Source organism: Grampus griseus (assembly GCF_964374135.1).
Source record: "Grampus griseus genome assembly, chromosome: 17".
Taxonomy (NCBI): Eukaryota; Metazoa; Chordata; class Mammalia; order Artiodactyla; family Delphinidae; genus Grampus; species Grampus griseus.
In genome coordinates this window covers 48,163,105-48,180,666 of record NC_139011.1, presented here as the reverse complement: position 1 = coordinate 48,180,666, position 17,562 = coordinate 48,163,105, and the positions used below count along the sequence as shown (strand labels likewise).

The following is a 17,562-nucleotide window of genomic DNA, read 5'->3' as shown; positions in this document are numbered from 1 at the left end:
TTGCTATAATGATCATGTATACTCGAAGGCAAGAAACTTGCCCCTTGATCGTCTCTGTATTCCTAGTGCTTAAGAATTCCTAGTGCTTTCCTAGTGTATTGTCTTAGGATAGAGATAGCTCAGTATAGTTCTTCTCACTATAAAGTACTGTTACGTTGAAAGTCTTTGCTTGTGTACTAATAATCTATGACATATCTGCTGAGGACAAGGAAAGGAATAGTTTTAAAACTGCAATGGATAACAAAAGATTGTATGATGTAATGCCTTTATTACGTAATTATAAAACTAACAAATGATCATGGTAGAAAATTTGAAAAACTCCTAGACAAAAGAGAGATCAACAACATTTGGAGTAACTTTCAGAGTGTAGAGCTGTCCATGAATATTAGTGCTTTCATATTTTCCAGGACTTTCAGTAGACTCTGCTTCTTAAGAGTCTATTCATGATATTTTACTTTAATGATGTTTTCATCATGGGGACACACACACACACAGAAATCTGTTAAAAAAAAAAAGAAAGACATGTAAATCACTGATGTTTCAGATAGCCACATGAAATAAAGTGAGAAAGGTCAACAAGCTGAAAGAATGTGGAGTAGCATCTCCTTAATTGCTTACATAACTCTGATAATTACCTCTTTGTGGATAAAGTAATTAATGGGGAATCTAATTCAAGAAAAATGTATGAACTTCAAGCCTTCTCGAAGCCAAGTATTTCTTTCCACAAAAGGTTACTTTCCACGGCCGTGCTTCCTTATTACCTGACAGGGAAAGAGTATTGTATGGCAAAGGATCTTCCTGAAGGAGGGTGCTTCCCACACTGATTGTCATAAGTGACTTAGGGATTACTGTTGCTGTATTACCAAAATCTTAAACTAGGATATTTTTGACAAATGCGGTCCTTAGTTGATTTTTAGAGCTACAAACTGTCAGATGGCTTTGAAATAACAATTGTCTGGCTATTCTTCAGGGTGATCACAATATGGAAATGACCTTGAGGTATCACTAAAAAGCAGGAAGGTGTGAGTCTTCCTTTGGTTCCAGAGTGAAATGCGAGTTGGAGTTGGAGTTGGAAAAGAGGCCCACAACCAAGTGATAGAGAAGGAAATGTGAGGTCATCAGTGAAAAACCAGGTTTAAGTTAAGGTGAAGAGGCATGAGGAAATGGTCAACTGTTACAGTTTTACAAAGATCATCAAGAAGCATATCCATGAATGTGGTTTGTATTGCAATCTGCTGAAAAAGAGACAAATATCCTGGCCTGGCCTTCATGGAGATTGTATTTTATTGATTCTGATAATAGATTATTGTTGAAAAGGGCCTCCTATAAATTATAACCATGCAAAGGCAGCAAGATAATTTTTTTTCTTTATGTATGTGTTTCTCATTCCTACTCACTTCTATCTTAGAGGAAGAGAAAATCACAACAAGCAAAGAAGTCAATTCTCAGCTATTCATTTTCAAAATAATTTTTTTTACAAATTCCACTGGAGGCAATAAATAGGGTAACTGTTAAGATTTGTAAGGCTCAAAAAGCTAGATTTTTACAAAGTGTCGCCAAATTTTATTCTATAAATAATAGCTTTGCAAAGAATATATGGTGATGCAAAGTTGGAAAAAGCTGGTTTTTCTTCCGTGAATGGCTTCACTGTGTTGGGAGAAGAGGCACAGAAGAAATCAAAGAAATTAAACATGGGGTGAGTTTTCCTGATAAGGGGACTCTAGTGCTTTAAAATAGACTAGATAATCTATCTAGGGATAATCTGAGGGTAGAACAGACCAATGCCTCATTTCCAATCTGGTACCCTGGAAGAAAACAGTGTATTTTCTTTAAGGTCTTGAGAGGTTTTTCTTCTGCTTTGTTTTGGTTTTGGTTCATTTTGTAATCAACCTTATTAAGGTATCATTTACATACAATAAAATGCAGACATTTTTAGTCAACGGCTCAGTGACTTTTAATTAATGTATACATTTGTATAACTACCACCCCCATAAAGATAGATAACAATTCTAAAACCCTAGAAAGTTTCCTCCCAGGCTTTTGCAAAAGTATCCCCATCTCCCACCCCAAGGCAACCACGGATCTGTTTTTTATCTTTAGAGACGACTTTTGCCCAGTTTACAATTTCATGTAAGTTGAATAATACAGTGGGTGCCCTTTTGATCTGGCTTCACTTGCTCAGCATATAGTTTTTGAGATTCATTCATGTTGGGATGTTTTAAACCAGGACTTTAGCCTGGGTGGCTGATGTTGTCTGAAGGCACCTATAGGTACATCTGAGTCTCTGGCATTGTCACTGTCTGTTCTTGGCTCAGTATTTTCAACTTTATAAGAAGCACAAGGTTGAAGTAAGGAAGATCATTGTCAGTATAATGGATGTGAAGTGGGTTCTGTTATATAATATTCTCAGCATAAATTGATCTGCTTGGAATCATTGTGTTGATAATGGACAAGGATACTCCTCCTCCAAAAACCTTGATACTATAAAACTTCTAAAGGACGCTGTCCTAGGACTCTTTTAATTTTCATGTTTTGGGAAACATTTCTGGAGAATTCAAATGCTCGCAACCTGAAAGAAACAATTATTCACCTGAAAGCTGACTCTGCTAAAGTTGAGTTGTCTGACCTTTACATGCTGATAGAACCCAAATAGCCTTGCAAAACAATGCTCTCTTGTTGGATATAAGCATATAGATTGTTTAAGATGGACGAGTATATGCAGTAAAGTGAAAAAGCAAAGAATCTTTGAGTTTCCCTTGCTGGGTTTTTTTATTTTTTCATTTAAGTTTCTATAGCGTATGCTAATAATTCAGGGAAACCTCAGGTTAGTTTTAGGTCCACTCTACATAAATGTTGAAGTACTCCATATCCACCTTTTTTCTACCTTCCTTCTTTTCTTCCATCTTTCCTTTCTAACTTCTTATAATCCATTATACTTAATCCTGCATTTGCTGAGGTGGCAATTAGTGTATGAAAATACTGTGAAATCTTGCTGTTCAGAATGCATGTTGACCAAATTCTATATTGAGAAAAGGTCTGAATTTACCCAGAGTAACCCTTTCTCAGCGTCTTTGAATAAAGGGCATAGAAACTGGGCTATATATAATATCCTGACAGGTATGTATAACTCATAGCAATTGCCCTAAAGAGCTTACCTAGCGTAGATGCATATGAATGCATTTAATAATTGCTTTATTGGCAGCAGTGCCAACCTACACAGTCTGTTTTGTTTTATATCATTCTCATTACCTGCTGTTTACCACTGTATACATTGCTAATGGTGTGGTTTCTATGGCTTGTGAATTTCACGGCCAAATAATATGTAATCTATTGCACACTTTAGTGTAGAAGATGGAGACTCCATAGCTTTTCGTGTGCTCTTTGCCCCTTTGGAATGTATTACACTGAGATCAGGCAAAGTAATAAATTTATTTCAAATGTGCGTGATAGCTAAACATCAATTAGGACTGATGGGCAATATTTCTGCTTCCAGCAACATAACAGTTTTTAAAGACTAAGCCATTGAACGTGGAGTCACTGAACATGGGACTCAGTTCACTGGGATCCTTCTTAGAAAAATAAAGGACAACTTGAATTGGATTTGTGTGGCTTATTCAAGTAGTAACTAATCACCTACATCTTGGTGAACTTAATTTGTCACAACTGTTTGGTATTTTATTAACTCTCTTCCCCTTCTTCCCCGACTCTCACGAGAACGGATCATGAGTATCTTAAAACATACTAAGTCGTCTTCCATCCCTGTTAATCTAACTACAAAAGCACACTTTCCTTATCCAATGTAACTTACTGTCTTTTAGAGTGGCTGGGATTTTAATTCTCTACAAAATTAAAATCAGCAAAGAGAAACATTTTCAAGGAGCCAGCACATTGTAGCGCTTTAGAAAGAAGACTTTAGAATTAAGGGCAACTATATCATTTTATAGCTAAAGCACCTGAGGCCTAAAGTAGGAAGGTAAACATCGAGGTCAGCGAAAGGGGTTGAAGATCAGGTTTCCAGGAAGAGTCTACAGGGACTCAATCTGAGCAGGTCAGAAACTGAAAGGAGGCCACAAATGTTCTGGGAAGGCTGGCATCTGGCCTCAAGTGTGGGATTCAGACAGGGAGGGGACCCGGGGGGAACTGAGCTTCTGCAGTAGGCAGAGAAGTCCACCTCCTCTCCGGAAAGTACCACTGACATCAGGGAGTTGAGAGAAAAGAGCAGAATTCCAGTCCACCTGAGAAAGCAGGCCAGTCTGATTAACTCTGAATTTAGGCTTATTTCAGATACTTCTTGAGAAAGAATTTGGACAAGAGCAAGTCCCACGCAGCCTCTTTTAAATCCATGCCCAGTATTTTCTGGTGGAGCTGCTTAAACCCTCCAAGTGACTCCAGTATTTTAATTTCGCTCTGTATTTAATTCCGACAGTTCTATGATTGATTATTTAATGGGCAAATAAGTAGGGTCACAAAAGAGTGTGAATGTATTTTACAGGATGAGGATGGGCGGAGTGGAGCAGTCTGGAATAGGACACCAATAAAAAGGGATCTTGGTAAAGAAGAACGTCTATTAGACATGGAGAGGAATTCGCAAGGAAATTAGTGCCTGACACCACGCCCTTCTCTCTGCATGTTTAGAAGCTAGTTTCTAATTTTATTTTCATAGGAGATGTGCCTGTGATGAATTGTCTTTTACCTCCACACTATTTATCACATGGACATATTGTGAAGTTTGTGTGAGAGAAAGCAAGTATTAGAATGTGTCTTGCAAGGAGCTATAAACACTTCCTGGAACAATCTAGGGTAGAAGGAAAAGCAAAGGAAGGTGGAAACAAAGGAGAAAGACAGCTAATGATGCTGGAGTCTCTCGCTGGGATTTGTGGTATCTCTTTTTGAAACTAAGTACAGAAAGTCAGAACTTGACTGATTGTTTCCTGATCACGGTTTGTTTTCAGTTTTGCTTTTTTCTTGCTCTCTCATCAGTTATTCCAGCCATTGCTATGTCATTTTCAGTTTCAGTAAGCATGCCTGTCTTGTTTCCATTTGCATTATTCATGCAAACGTTGATTGAACTGATGACCCCGAGTTATCAAGGAAACATTAGATACACCAGTAGATACATTTCTTAATTTTAGAAAAAAAATTACCGAGTGAAGGTTAAAATAACTCCTCTTAAATTTGTCATTTTAAAAAAACTTCTCCTAACATACAATACCTCATTGCCTAACAATGCCAGATAAATGAAGAATTCCTGTGTATTCATGAATGCAGGCTAGTCTGTATGTTTTTTGGCAGCTATGACCGTTAACACGGGTAACGGCCTGGTTTGCTGGCCATGTCCTGTCTCCTAGATAGTTGTAGGTTCTGTTGTCTTTCAGTTGGTCCATTGGATATCAGAGGTGAATTTATAAAACTATACTTCCCTTTACACTTAGTTTTTTGTTTTCTTTTGTTTTACTTCAAGTATAGTTGATTGACAATGTTGTGTTTCAGGTGTACAGCCAAGTGATTCCGATATACGTATTTCTTCTTCAGATCCTTTTCCATTATAGGTTATTACAAGGTATTGAATATAGTTGCCTGTGCTATACAGTAGGACCTCGTAGTCTATCTACTTTATATATAGTATACACTTACTTTGTGTGATCCACGCTGGTCAGACCACATGATTATTTTCACTTCTGATATAATTTTTTCAGGTCCAACCTCAAATCTTTGATAAGAAGATATTTTTTAGCATGTGTGTGCTCTAAATCCAACAGTAGTTAGCAGAGATATGGTTTTGCACTAGGTATTCTTCGCTTTTTTGTTCTCGGCCAACCAACTGAAAATTAGCTTTTATTTTCTGGTTGGTTTGCTAGATGTTTATGACTATAATAAAAGTCTTACATTTTGTCTCATATCTTAAAACACAATCTCAATTAGCAATGGGTATTGTGCTATTCATAGGCGCTGTGATATAAATATTGTATAAGTGAGATGTAATGCTTGGTGTACATAAGGGTTCAATAGTCCACCGTGAGAGTGCAGCCTGTTGAACAACCTCAGTGATAAGTGGGAACCACTTGTCCAAGACTTTTATTTAAGATGCAATACTCATTTCTATCCCCTTCAATACATTTTAAGTACCCCAAGCTAGAATAATGGGGCTAGAGGTGCAAGAAGAATATTATACCAAACAGGGGCAATATAAAAAAACATTACAATCAAAGTTTCCTTATTAAAAATATAAGTCAAAAACCTAAATACACTATTATTCCACAGAGTTTTAAGGTATATTAAAAACATTGTGATAGGATTTTTCAAAAATTATGGTACAATCCCCTTCTGACACCCTCATTCCTGAGTCACCACTTCAGCAGGACTGGGCTTTGGCATACTCAACCCACATGATGAGACAATAGCAAAAGAGCTTGATGGCTCAGTTGCCGAGGACTAGCCCACTAGGTTCTGAAGACAAGTGGACCAGGTGCTCCCACTGTCCAAGCCAACCACCGAACCTGTGAGTGAGGCTGTCTCAGACCAGCTCTCACTCAGCTGATCCATCAGTTGACTAAAACTGCATGAAGGAGCCCAGATAAAACCAAAAGTAAAACACTACCCAGATGAATCCAGTCCTAAATGGCCAAGTAATTGCTATTTTAAGCCACTAAGTTTTTTTTTTGTTTTTTTGTTTTTTATATCTTTATTGGAGTATAATTTCTTTACAATGGTTTGTTAGTTTCTGCTTTATAACAAAGTGAATCAGTTATACATATGTTCCCATATCTCTTCCCTCTTGTGTCTCCCTCCCTCCCACCCTCCCTATCCCACTCCTCTAGGTGGTCCCAAAGCACCAAGCTGATCTCCCTAAGCCACTCAGTTTTGAGGTGGTTTGTAATACAGCAAAAGCTAATCTATACTATAATACAATTTGGTCAAGGGGGTTTATCCTTGAGAATGCAAGGTTGGTTCAGTATCAGCCAATCAATTCATGTGATTCACTGTATTAGTTAAATAAAAGGAGAAAATCATATCATCATTCTTTTTAGATAGAAGAGATAAAAAGCATCCCATGAGGTTCAAAATCTATTGGGTAGGGTAAATTTTATAAAACTAGATCCAAATAATAACTATCTTTCCTTGATAAAGGCTATATACCAAAAATACATGGCACATGTATACACTAACAAAAATTATTATACTACTAATTTTTTTAAAAAATTAGCATTTCCTTTAAGGAGAGAATTGAGATGAAGATTTCTAACATTACTGGTCTATTGGAACCGACCTTTTTGGAGCTGTGTATTGAGAGAAATAGAAAGAGAGAAGGTTTAGAAGAATATAGATAAAAATGTCATATTTATAGATCGTTTTGATTATGTATTTCATTGGAAACACAGGAAAATCAATAAACTATTAAATCTAAGAAAAGAGCTCAACATAGGGGCTGGAAAAAAATTAATACACCAAAATCAATTGTGTTCCTCCATAGCATCAATATCTAGATACAATACAAGATGAATTTACCATAGTAACAAAACCTATAGAGAGTATGGGGTTTCACCTAATAAATTATGCAGAAAATCTTCATAATGAAAACTTTATTAGAGGACACATGAGTAAAAGAAATTTATATCACAGGTATGGATGAGATGACTTACTATAATAATATAAATGTCCTTATATTAATCTATAAAATTAAATGCAACTGTAATAAAAGGCCAAGCTCTTTTTTTTTTTTTTGAGGGACAGCATAAAAAAGTGATTCTAAAATGTATCTGGGGGACTTCAATGGTGGCGCAGTGGTTGAGAATCCGCCTGCCAATGGAGGGAACATGGGTTCAATCCCTGGTCCAGGAAGATCCCACATGCCACGGAGCAACTAAGCTGGTGCACCACAACTGCTGAGCCTGCACTCTAGAGCCCACGAGCCACAACTACTGAAGCCCACGAGCCTGGAGCCTGTGCTCTGCAACAAGGGAAGACACTGCAATGACAAGCCTGTGCACCACAACAAAGAGTAGCCTCCTGCCCCACGGCTCGCTGCAACTAGACAAAGCTCACACGCAGCAATGAAGACCCAATGCAGCCAAAAAAAAGAAAAAAAAAGAGCAGATTGCTCTATCTCCTATAAAAAAATTAAAATAAAATAAAATAAAATGTATCTGGAAGAATAAAGTTCTCCATACAGCTAAGGTAGTTTTGAAAAATAAGCTCAAAATGGAGAATGTGCCCTACACATTAAGATATATTGGGAAGTCATGATAGATAAGAACTGTGTGATGCCCTTGGAAGAAATAGCAAATAAGAAAACAACTCAAACAGGTGGCCTAGAAATAGAGCTATATACAGATAGAAAGTTGGCACATGAAAGAGATGGAATCATAGTCCAATGGAGGAAGTTGAATTACAGCTTTTGGGGAAACAGTCTCATTTTAAAAAGAGAGATGAGACTGGATCTTAACCTAGTGATATCACTTATGTTGTACCCAGTCCTATATAGCTCACCTAATCTTCACAAAAAAATCCACAAGGCATAAACTATTATCCTCATTTTACAGGTGGAAAAACTGAAGTATGAGAGATAAAATGACTAGCCTAAGAAGTACATGGTGGAGCTGGAACTTAAACCCCACAGAAATCATTCTATTAACCATTATGTTATATAATTCCACCTAATGTACAAAACTAAAATACAATAGTTTTAATATTTAAATGTGAAAAATAAAATCTAGAGAGAATAAAAGAAATTGGAAGGTAATATATTTGTGATTTCAGGGTAAGAGATGAAATAGATCTTTGAAAAATAAAGAAGCATACATTGTATGAAGCAAAAGTGATGAATTTAACTATATTAAAATTATAAATTTATTAATATAAAAAATCTGATTTAAAAGAATAGGCAGAAGAGCTGAATAGACATTTTTCCAAAGAAAACATACAGATGGCCAACAGGCACATGAAAAGATGCTCAACATCACTAGCCATCAGGGAAATGCAAATCAAAACAACAATGAGAGATCACCTCACACATGTCAGAATGGCTATCATAAAAAAGAACAAAACTAACAAGCCTTGGCGAGGATGTGGAGAAAAGGGAACCCTGGTACACTGTTGGTGGGAATGTTAACTGATGTAGCCACTAGAGGGGTGGGATAGGGAGGGTGGAAGGGAGACACAAGAGGAAGAAGATATGGGGACATATGTATGTGTATAGCTGACTCACTTTGTTATAAAGCAGATACTAACACACCATTGTAAAGCAACTATACTCCAATAAAGATGTTAATAAAAACAAAAACAGAACAACCATATAATCCAGTAATTCCACTCCTGGGTATATATCTGAAGAAAACAGAAACACTGATTTGAAAAGATGCATGCACCCACATCCAGTGTTTATAACAGCATTGTTTACAATAGCCAAGATATGGAAGCAACCTAAGTGTCCATCAACAGATGAATGAACAAAGAATACGTGCCATATGTACACAATGGAACACTGCTCAGCCATAAAAAATGATTAAATTGTGCCATTTACAACAATATAGATGGACCTGGAGGGTATTATGCTTAGTGAAATAAGTCAGACAAAGACAAATACTGTAATGATATCACTTATAAGTAGAATCTAAAAAATAAGACGAATGAATACAACAAAACAGAAAGAGATTCACAGATATAGAAAACAATTTAGTGGTTACCAGTGGGGAGAGGGAAGCGAGAGGGGCAAGATACAGACTGGGAATTAGGAAGTGCAGACAACTATGTATAAAATAAATGAGATACAAGGATATATTGTAGGGCATGGGGAATATAGCCAATATTTTATAGTAACTTTCAATGGACCATAATCTATAAAAATATTGAATCACCATGTTGTACACCTGAAATTAACATAATATTGTAAATCAATTATACTTTAATAAAAAATTAGAATTTTATGTACAATAAAGGATACCAAAGTCAGACTGAAAAACAGTTGATGGGTAGAAGACATATACATTATCTAAAACCCAATAAAGGACTCAACATCTGAATACAAAAACTTCTACATCTCTAAAGACACACAATACTCAATAGAAAAATGAGCGAAGTCATGATAGGCAATTCACAGAATGGAAAACATGAATAGCAAGAAAGTATATGAAGACCTAACTTTTCTAGAATCAGAGCAATGCAGAATTAAAACACCTTACTTCATATGAATCCACACATGCCAAATTTCCAGAAGTTAAAATGCAAATTATGCTGTGGAGCAACTATGCCTGCGCACCACAACTACTGAGCCTGCGCTCTAGAGCCTGGGAGCCACAGCTACTGAGCCCGCGCGCCTAGAGCCTGTGCTCCGCAACAAGAGAAGCCACTGCAATGAGAAGCCTGCGCACCACAACGAAGAGTAGACCCCGCTCGCTGCAACTAGAGAGAGCCTGAGTGTAGCAACGAAGACCCAATGCAGCCAAAAATTAATTAATTAATTTTTAAAAATGCAGATTAACAGCGTGTGGTGACAAAGGATATGGCAAGAGAGAAATTCCAAGTATTGCTGGTGAGGGGAAAATGGTACAGCTATTCTGGGGAGGAATCTGTGAAATAAGGCATATATATGACTTCTACCTCAGCCATTCCACAGCTGCACTGTTACTCTGCACTGTTACTCAAAGGGACATATGGAAAGAGTGTATTAATGCCTATGGTGGACATAAAGTGTTGAAAATAGCCTAAGTATGTATCACCAGGGTAATGGATAAGCAAAATATGGTATTAACATATGGTGGAATATTAGACAGTGGCCAGAAGCAATAATTTCTATGGAGCAACACAGACAAATTTTAAAACAATAATTTTGTGTAGAAAAAATAAAAGAATAGGATGTGATTTTTAGTCGATACTACTTTTGCAAAAATTAGAAAATACAAAACAATTCGGTATTTCAAATAGATACACATGTTTAAAATAACTATGAAAGGTGAGTTGGGAAATTATTTATTAAATGGCCCAAATGGTGCTATATAGGGGAAAATAAAGGAAATAAATCTGGCAGAGGAACGTCGGGGCCAAAACCAATCTTAAAAGTATTAGAAAATAGAGTGACCATACACACTGATGATAGAGTGACATGAACTGAGGCATATGGTCCCTTTTGAGTAAATGCCTTAAATACAAACTAAAAAAATAATGTCATTAGATTTACAAGCACTATAAAAATATTTAGCAGTATTGCAATAGATAGTAGAAATATATAACCTTTCAACTTAAATAAAAACAAGACTGATGAAATATCATCTTTGTTCCCATGTCATCCATGCTAAGGAAGAAATAATAAATCAGCTTTTAAGATAGAATTTTTTACAATGAGAGATAAAAAACAAACAAAAAGAAACTCTGTTTATCCCATGAAGGGAGAAAAAAACAATTTGAAAAGTCAGAGTAGAACTCTCTGAGGACAATATTTAACATCAATTTTTGTAAAACAGAATTTTAAGAAGCTGGTTTTGAATTGTTTATAGAGTTTCTAATTAGCATGCTGAGGAAATACAGGGTCCATCTTAATCCAGAAGCAAATAAAAAGTTCTGACTCTTAAAATTCTAGGCTCTAGAGTAGGTGCGTGCTGCTGTGCTGGTGTGTATGTGTGTGTGTGTGCACATTTGCTGTGTGTTTTCAATAAACTCAAGAGTACATAAGGGTGTATGTTATTACATTGTAACAATTCTTGAGCAAGTCTAACTGAAGGTCAGTAGCAAACAAGTAGATGCCGCTTGGGTGGCCCCCCAAACTCTCAGGTAATGCGCAGATCTGGCTTGGCAATCATGTTCTGCTTTTAGACATAATGCATTTTTATGTTCTTGTTAGCACTGAAAGACTAACTTGAATATTCTGCAACTGATGAAATGGACAACAGAGCAGTAACCTAGAGTTTACAAGTATTTGGGGCAGTAAAACTTTAGCTCTAGATTTAACTTGGATTTTAGTCCTAATTTAACTTGGATTTTCTACAACGCATTTTTTTCCTATAAACTGGAGGTATATACCACCATAATCCTTAAAACCCTGTGACTTTGGGCTTCAGCGGTCTAAGCCTTCTCTCTAAGTGACTGAAAGGTACAACTGGATATTAGACCTGTCTAAAAATTGTCCTCACATACAAGGGTTCAGCTTGATTTTTGGATAGCTGTCATTAAAAAAAAAAAAAATGTGCAAAGAGCTAATGGCTTTTGCTACAAGACAAAACCATTTCTCCTGGACATGCAGTAATAGGAGGCAAGCCATGTGTTGGAAGCATGCACATATTTTATGATAGATATTAATCTGGAAGTTAACAGCTAGGTGCTCTGGTTGAAGTAGTTTATTTCAAACACACATATAATGTTAATCCACTTTGTAACAAAGCCTTCAACATTTCATATGCAAATTCATTTTTCTTTCTAGTTTAAGCCCAAGGAAATCCCTGTAAGTCTTGTCTCCAAAGAGTAAATATAAAGAATTCATAAGATTAAAGAGTTCTTATCAATTGTATAAAAAACTAGAAATGTACTAACTAGACAAAAATGTAGACGTCTAAGAGAACGTCCAACAAATAGAAAAGTAGAGGACTGCACTGAGATTGCAATCCTGAGAAAAATACATTATTTCTAAATGAAAAAGTAAAAGGAGATAGTATAAATTAAAGCCAGAAGAAAAATTTAAAATCTACAAAAATACGAGTCAATACAAAGTTAAAAACCCATGAATTTTACTATATACCCAAAGGCTTCACAAAAGATCTCATGAATATCACAAATTAAAACAAACAAAAGCCAGAAATATTGTTTTCCCCAAATTGTACTACTACCTGCTTATTGCTTCAGTGGTAAGAAGAAAAATTATCTTCAAATAGTTAAATTGTATACCTACTTATATTTTAACTCTTAGGTGGATCTTGTTATATAATATATATGATCTTTAAAGAAAACTTGTTGATTGTTTATTTTGGCATCTCTTAGGAAATTCCTATTTAATTAGATAAATCTCCTTAGATAACTCTTAAATAAAAATAGATGCAAATATAGTATGTTTCATATCATTCATTTTAGACCTCTAAGAGTTGGAAAAGCTCAACCTGGAGAAGAAACTAGTTTTATTGAGGGAAGAAACTACTTTCCAGTTTAGAAGAGGAGGGATTATCCCATTTCTGTAGAGGAAGCAATCAGGAAGATACAAAAAGAATGATCCTTGCCTAGTGCTAAGGCCAGAACTACTGTAAATATTGTACCAGATCTTGTAAAAACAGCCACTGTGCTGGCACTCACAGGCCTGGGTCATGGTGTGTTCAACAATAAAACTTTGTTCCAAAGGATGGAACTCCTTCGGGCCAAAAAGCTTTCACCTGCATTATTCCATTAACCTCACTGTTTTGTTATGGGAAATGTGTTTATTTTTTGAAATGACATTGAAATGTATCCTTAAAAGAACACTTTAGGTCTCAACAAGATTCTCTTCTCTTTCAGCCAACACATTACCTTTTAGAAATCAACAGTCTACTTCTTTCTTTAAATCATCACATTTCAAAGCTGTAGCAGCTAATAAATGTTAATGTAAGTTTTCCAAAACTGCAATCTCCCTAAATTTCTATGCTGTCTTCTTTATCCTGTCTTTTCAAGGTAAAGGTATCTTTCCAGTTTTCTTAGCATTATCAGGATTATGGATTTTGTTCATTGTTAAAGTTCGTTATTTATGGACATAAGTTAATGTAAATGCAAAAATATCTCGTATTATGCACAAGCTGGCTGACTTAAATCACTCGCTCTTAAAACAACTTCACTGCTCTCCAATCTGTTCAAATGCACGGAAATATAAATTCAGGATGATGTGGCTTTTCTGCAATGCTTCCTTTTCAGGCTGCAGTCTACATGACAGCGTTATATTTTATCCTTGCTGCTGTTGTTGTTCAATCTATAAAATCTCTCTTGAAGACCCCCAAAACAGCTTGTAATTTACTTTTACTTTTGGTGACTCACTGTTTTCAAATTGCCATCTCTGACCATATCCCCCTTCCAGGGAAATTTATGCAGACTTTTTTTTTTTTCCTTCTACATACTGATTTACGCTAACCTGAACAATTTACCACTTCTACATCCATGTAGTAGCTCAAATAAAATGAGTTCCTGTGTTAATCCCACAGTAAACCTCGGTAATTCTCACATCACAGGAGTTGTAAACGTTTGTTAACAGAAAAAGAATGTTTTTCCCAAAATAGCTACATAACTCTTAAGACTACTCAAATTCCTAAATAATCCTTTTTACAAGACTCCCGCCAACTTTATTTTGATACATTAAACATGTGAAGCCTATTTTAAAAGGTATTTAACAGTGACTTCATCAAAACAGCTTCCTAGCTGTTCTCATAATGTCTTTTTTCTAAAGTTTTCAAACTGTTTTTAAGCCAACTTGAATAGTGATGAATGTGAGCCGCTATCAAAACGCTTAAGAAGCATTCTGCCAAACAATATGGGCAAAAATGTTCTAGATCTGCTCAATCTGACATTAGAGGTCATGCAACTTGAAAAATGAAATAATTATTTCCAACACTCATTGAGCCCTTCATTTTAAAAATAACTTCAGGGCTATTTCCACACACTACATTTAATAATACAATTTTTTACAAAGGATGCTAGGCTCGGTGAAATCAGAAACTGATCTGCCACTTAAAGCTGGTGAGTCTATTCTTAATGGGCCTCTGGTAGATTTGGGATACTGACGATAGCAGTTTCATTTAAGAACTTCACTAGTAAAAAGAATGACATCCGAAAAGGACTGCTGGGGAAGACAGGGAAGAGAAGACCGGAGTCTCCTGAGAAGAAAAAGAGAAACGATTTAAATAAAGTCGCTAAGGAGGAAGGAGGTGGTGAGAGGCGTAGACAGAAGAGCGAGAAAGAAGATTTAACGAGGAAGTGAAATGGAGCGCAGAGGAAGGCAGAAGCTAATGGGGAAACAAATGGGAAAGGTAGTGTTTTCAAACAGGCATGCACCAGGAAGGGACGAGTTACGGCCTGGAGTAGCCCCAGTGCTTTCAGGTGAAAGAGATGCTCGCAGAGAACAGGGACAAGCAGTTTACTTCCAGGCTTTGGAGCAAACTAAAATTTCCTGCCCCGAGCCTCTCCCAGCCTCGGCCGAGCGCGGAGGCGGCGGCTGGGTTAGGGGCGTAGCCAGGAGCCAGGCCCGGCGTCCCGCTCCTCTGGGCTCCGCGGCCGAGGGAAAGAAGCGAGGATTAAGCGGGGAGAGGTCCCGGCCGCAGCTCGGTGGCACCCCGAAAACGGTCCGGGGCTTCGCGAGCCGTTCCCCCTGGGGCGGGGCGCCCAGCGGCCTTACCTGGGGCGAGGGAGGGAGGCGAGGTCTAGGACGTCCGCTCGCGCCCGCCGCAGAACCCCTCTGCTGCACTCAGCCCAGGCTTCCAACGGAGGCGCGACCCTGGCTCAGCCGCCGCTTCCCCCTCGGGGTCTTGGCCACCGCCTCCGCCGCCTCCGGGGCTGTTTACACCGTTGGGCCCCGAACGCCGCCGCCGCCGCCTTCTCTCCACCCTAGCGCCATTGCCGATTCGGCCGCCGCCACCTCCTCCGCCGCAGCCTCGTCTCTCTGGAGCATCTTCCAGCCACCGAACCCTGAGAAACAGAGACTCCAGCCGCGCCGGCACGAAACTCCCCCGCAACTGCTAGGGGGACGAATTGGTCAGAACACCGGCGGCTTTTCTACCATTGAGCAGCAGCCGCTCCGCTCCTTCTGCCTATGCAGACTCTTAACCCATAATTGCTTTACTCTTTACCTCTATTTCTGGGTTCTTAAATTAACTCTTACATCAGTGTTCTTCATTACTCAAATTATTTTTTCTTAGGAACTTTTCTTGGAAGTAAGTTCATGCTATTTTTGACAAGAAAACATTTGACTTCTGAAAGAATTCTTACGGAAATGGGTTTATATCCCAAATGCACCACCAAAAATCTTTGTGACCTTGCATAAACGTCCCTTACCATTTCAGGTGCTATCTTTGCTTGACTCCAAAGGGAACTGATTAAAACTATGAGCATCTAGCTGTTATGCACTTTTGTCTCAGTTTGGTCAATGAAACTCTCAAAAATCCATCAGATTTTCATTATTTTTATCATTAGCCTGTTTGTGTAAAATAAGTTACCATTTATGGAGCCAGTGTTCTCCTTTATTCCGGCATCCAATCATTGTAAATATTTCTCATGGACACATTCTTAGAAGGCCTATGAATAACCTGGCCTCTTACTGATTCTCCCTTTTGGAGTCTTACTAGCCAGACTTCCCCAATAACTTTCAGAGAGAGTTTTCCCCCTTTCCGGGTCTTCTTTTTGACTTCTATACGCCATAGAACTTTCAAAAGTCATCACACCAATACTAATATTACCACATACCCTCCAAAAAGCTCCAAGCTGTTTATGCCTATTCATTAAGTTAATACTTTATCAAAACTTGTCCAATTGAGTAGTTTTAGCACAGATATTTTACACAGTTTAGCACAGACATGCTCTGTTTAAGGCTGACAGATCCATTAGGAATTAACTTTCTGGTACATTTTCCCTCTGACATTTTCCTCACAACTGCGTTTCCTCATAACTGAGCCATCAGTTATCTCTTGCCTATAGAAAGGCAGATAAGAGAAAAGAAAGCTAAGTGAGAAAAGATATGTAAATAGACTAGCACAATATTGGACACATAATAAGTATTCAATAAATGATAGCAAGTATTCTTACCCTTATCCTCACATTAGTTTATATGTATTAAAAACTGATTACTGGACTCAACTCTTACTTCCATTTCTCACTAGATCCTCACAGAAACCTTGGAGGAAGCGAGGTTTTATCCCCATTTTACAGGTTGGGAGACTGCAGCCTACAGGGCTTAAGTACCTTAACTGAAGTCATATAGTCAAGAAATAAGCCTATATTTGTCACAATCACTTGCCCATGCTTTGACGTGACACCACCACCCATCATTTACCCAGCTTCACCAAGGTGCTACTAATTTTTTTACTCTTATTCTCCTCTCTTTGCTTCATACTGCCATTGTCACCAACCCAGTCAAATTCACTTTTAATTTTCCAATGTTAGTGAAGGGAGTAGAAGGTGGAAATTGAGGTTAAAGGAGGAAACTTTAATGTTACTCAAGGATGACTTCATCTTAACTTCCAGCCTTAGTTTGCCCATTCTCTGCTCCAGTCACACGCAGAGTATTTGCTATCTCTTCCGTAAGTCTTGACTTTTCTTATCTTTATGCCACTTTTCTTTTCTCCATTTGCAATGAATCTCCCTTTCCCTTGGTTCTTCACCATTTCTTACTCCATACTCTCCATAAAATTCAAATCTACCTTTAAAGCCCAACTCATATACCAGTTCTGTCCTGCAGTCTCCTGGATCTGCCAAGTCAGAACTAACCACTTGCTCCTCCGTGCTCCTGCAATGGCAATGATGTTAGAAGGGCGAGTGATTTTACAGCTCGCTCACCACCTACAGGAAATATGTCCTATTTGCCCTTCCACATCCTTTCTCCACCCAACTCTATATGGATGGCTTGCATGGCCTATC

The 17,562-nt window shown here is 37.7% G+C and overlaps 1 protein-coding gene across 1 annotated transcript in view; it reads right to left on the bottom strand.

The window, feature by feature from the left end:
* Nucleotides 1-267: 267 nt before the first annotated feature.
* The window catches only part of LOC309835245 (uncharacterized protein), a gene marked incomplete at its 5' end in the record, with an annotated part of 48,038 nt that continues 30,743 nt past the window's right edge, over nucleotides 268-17,562 (bottom strand). Inside the window, 2 exons of the mRNA XM_082674661.1 lie at nucleotides 268-499; nucleotides 15,329-15,618. Coding sequence (XP_082530787.1) covers nucleotides 15,354-15,618 — 265 coding nt within the window. The 3' untranslated portion in view covers nucleotides 268-499; nucleotides 15,329-15,353. The remainder of the gene's footprint in view (nucleotides 500-15,328; nucleotides 15,619-17,562) is intronic.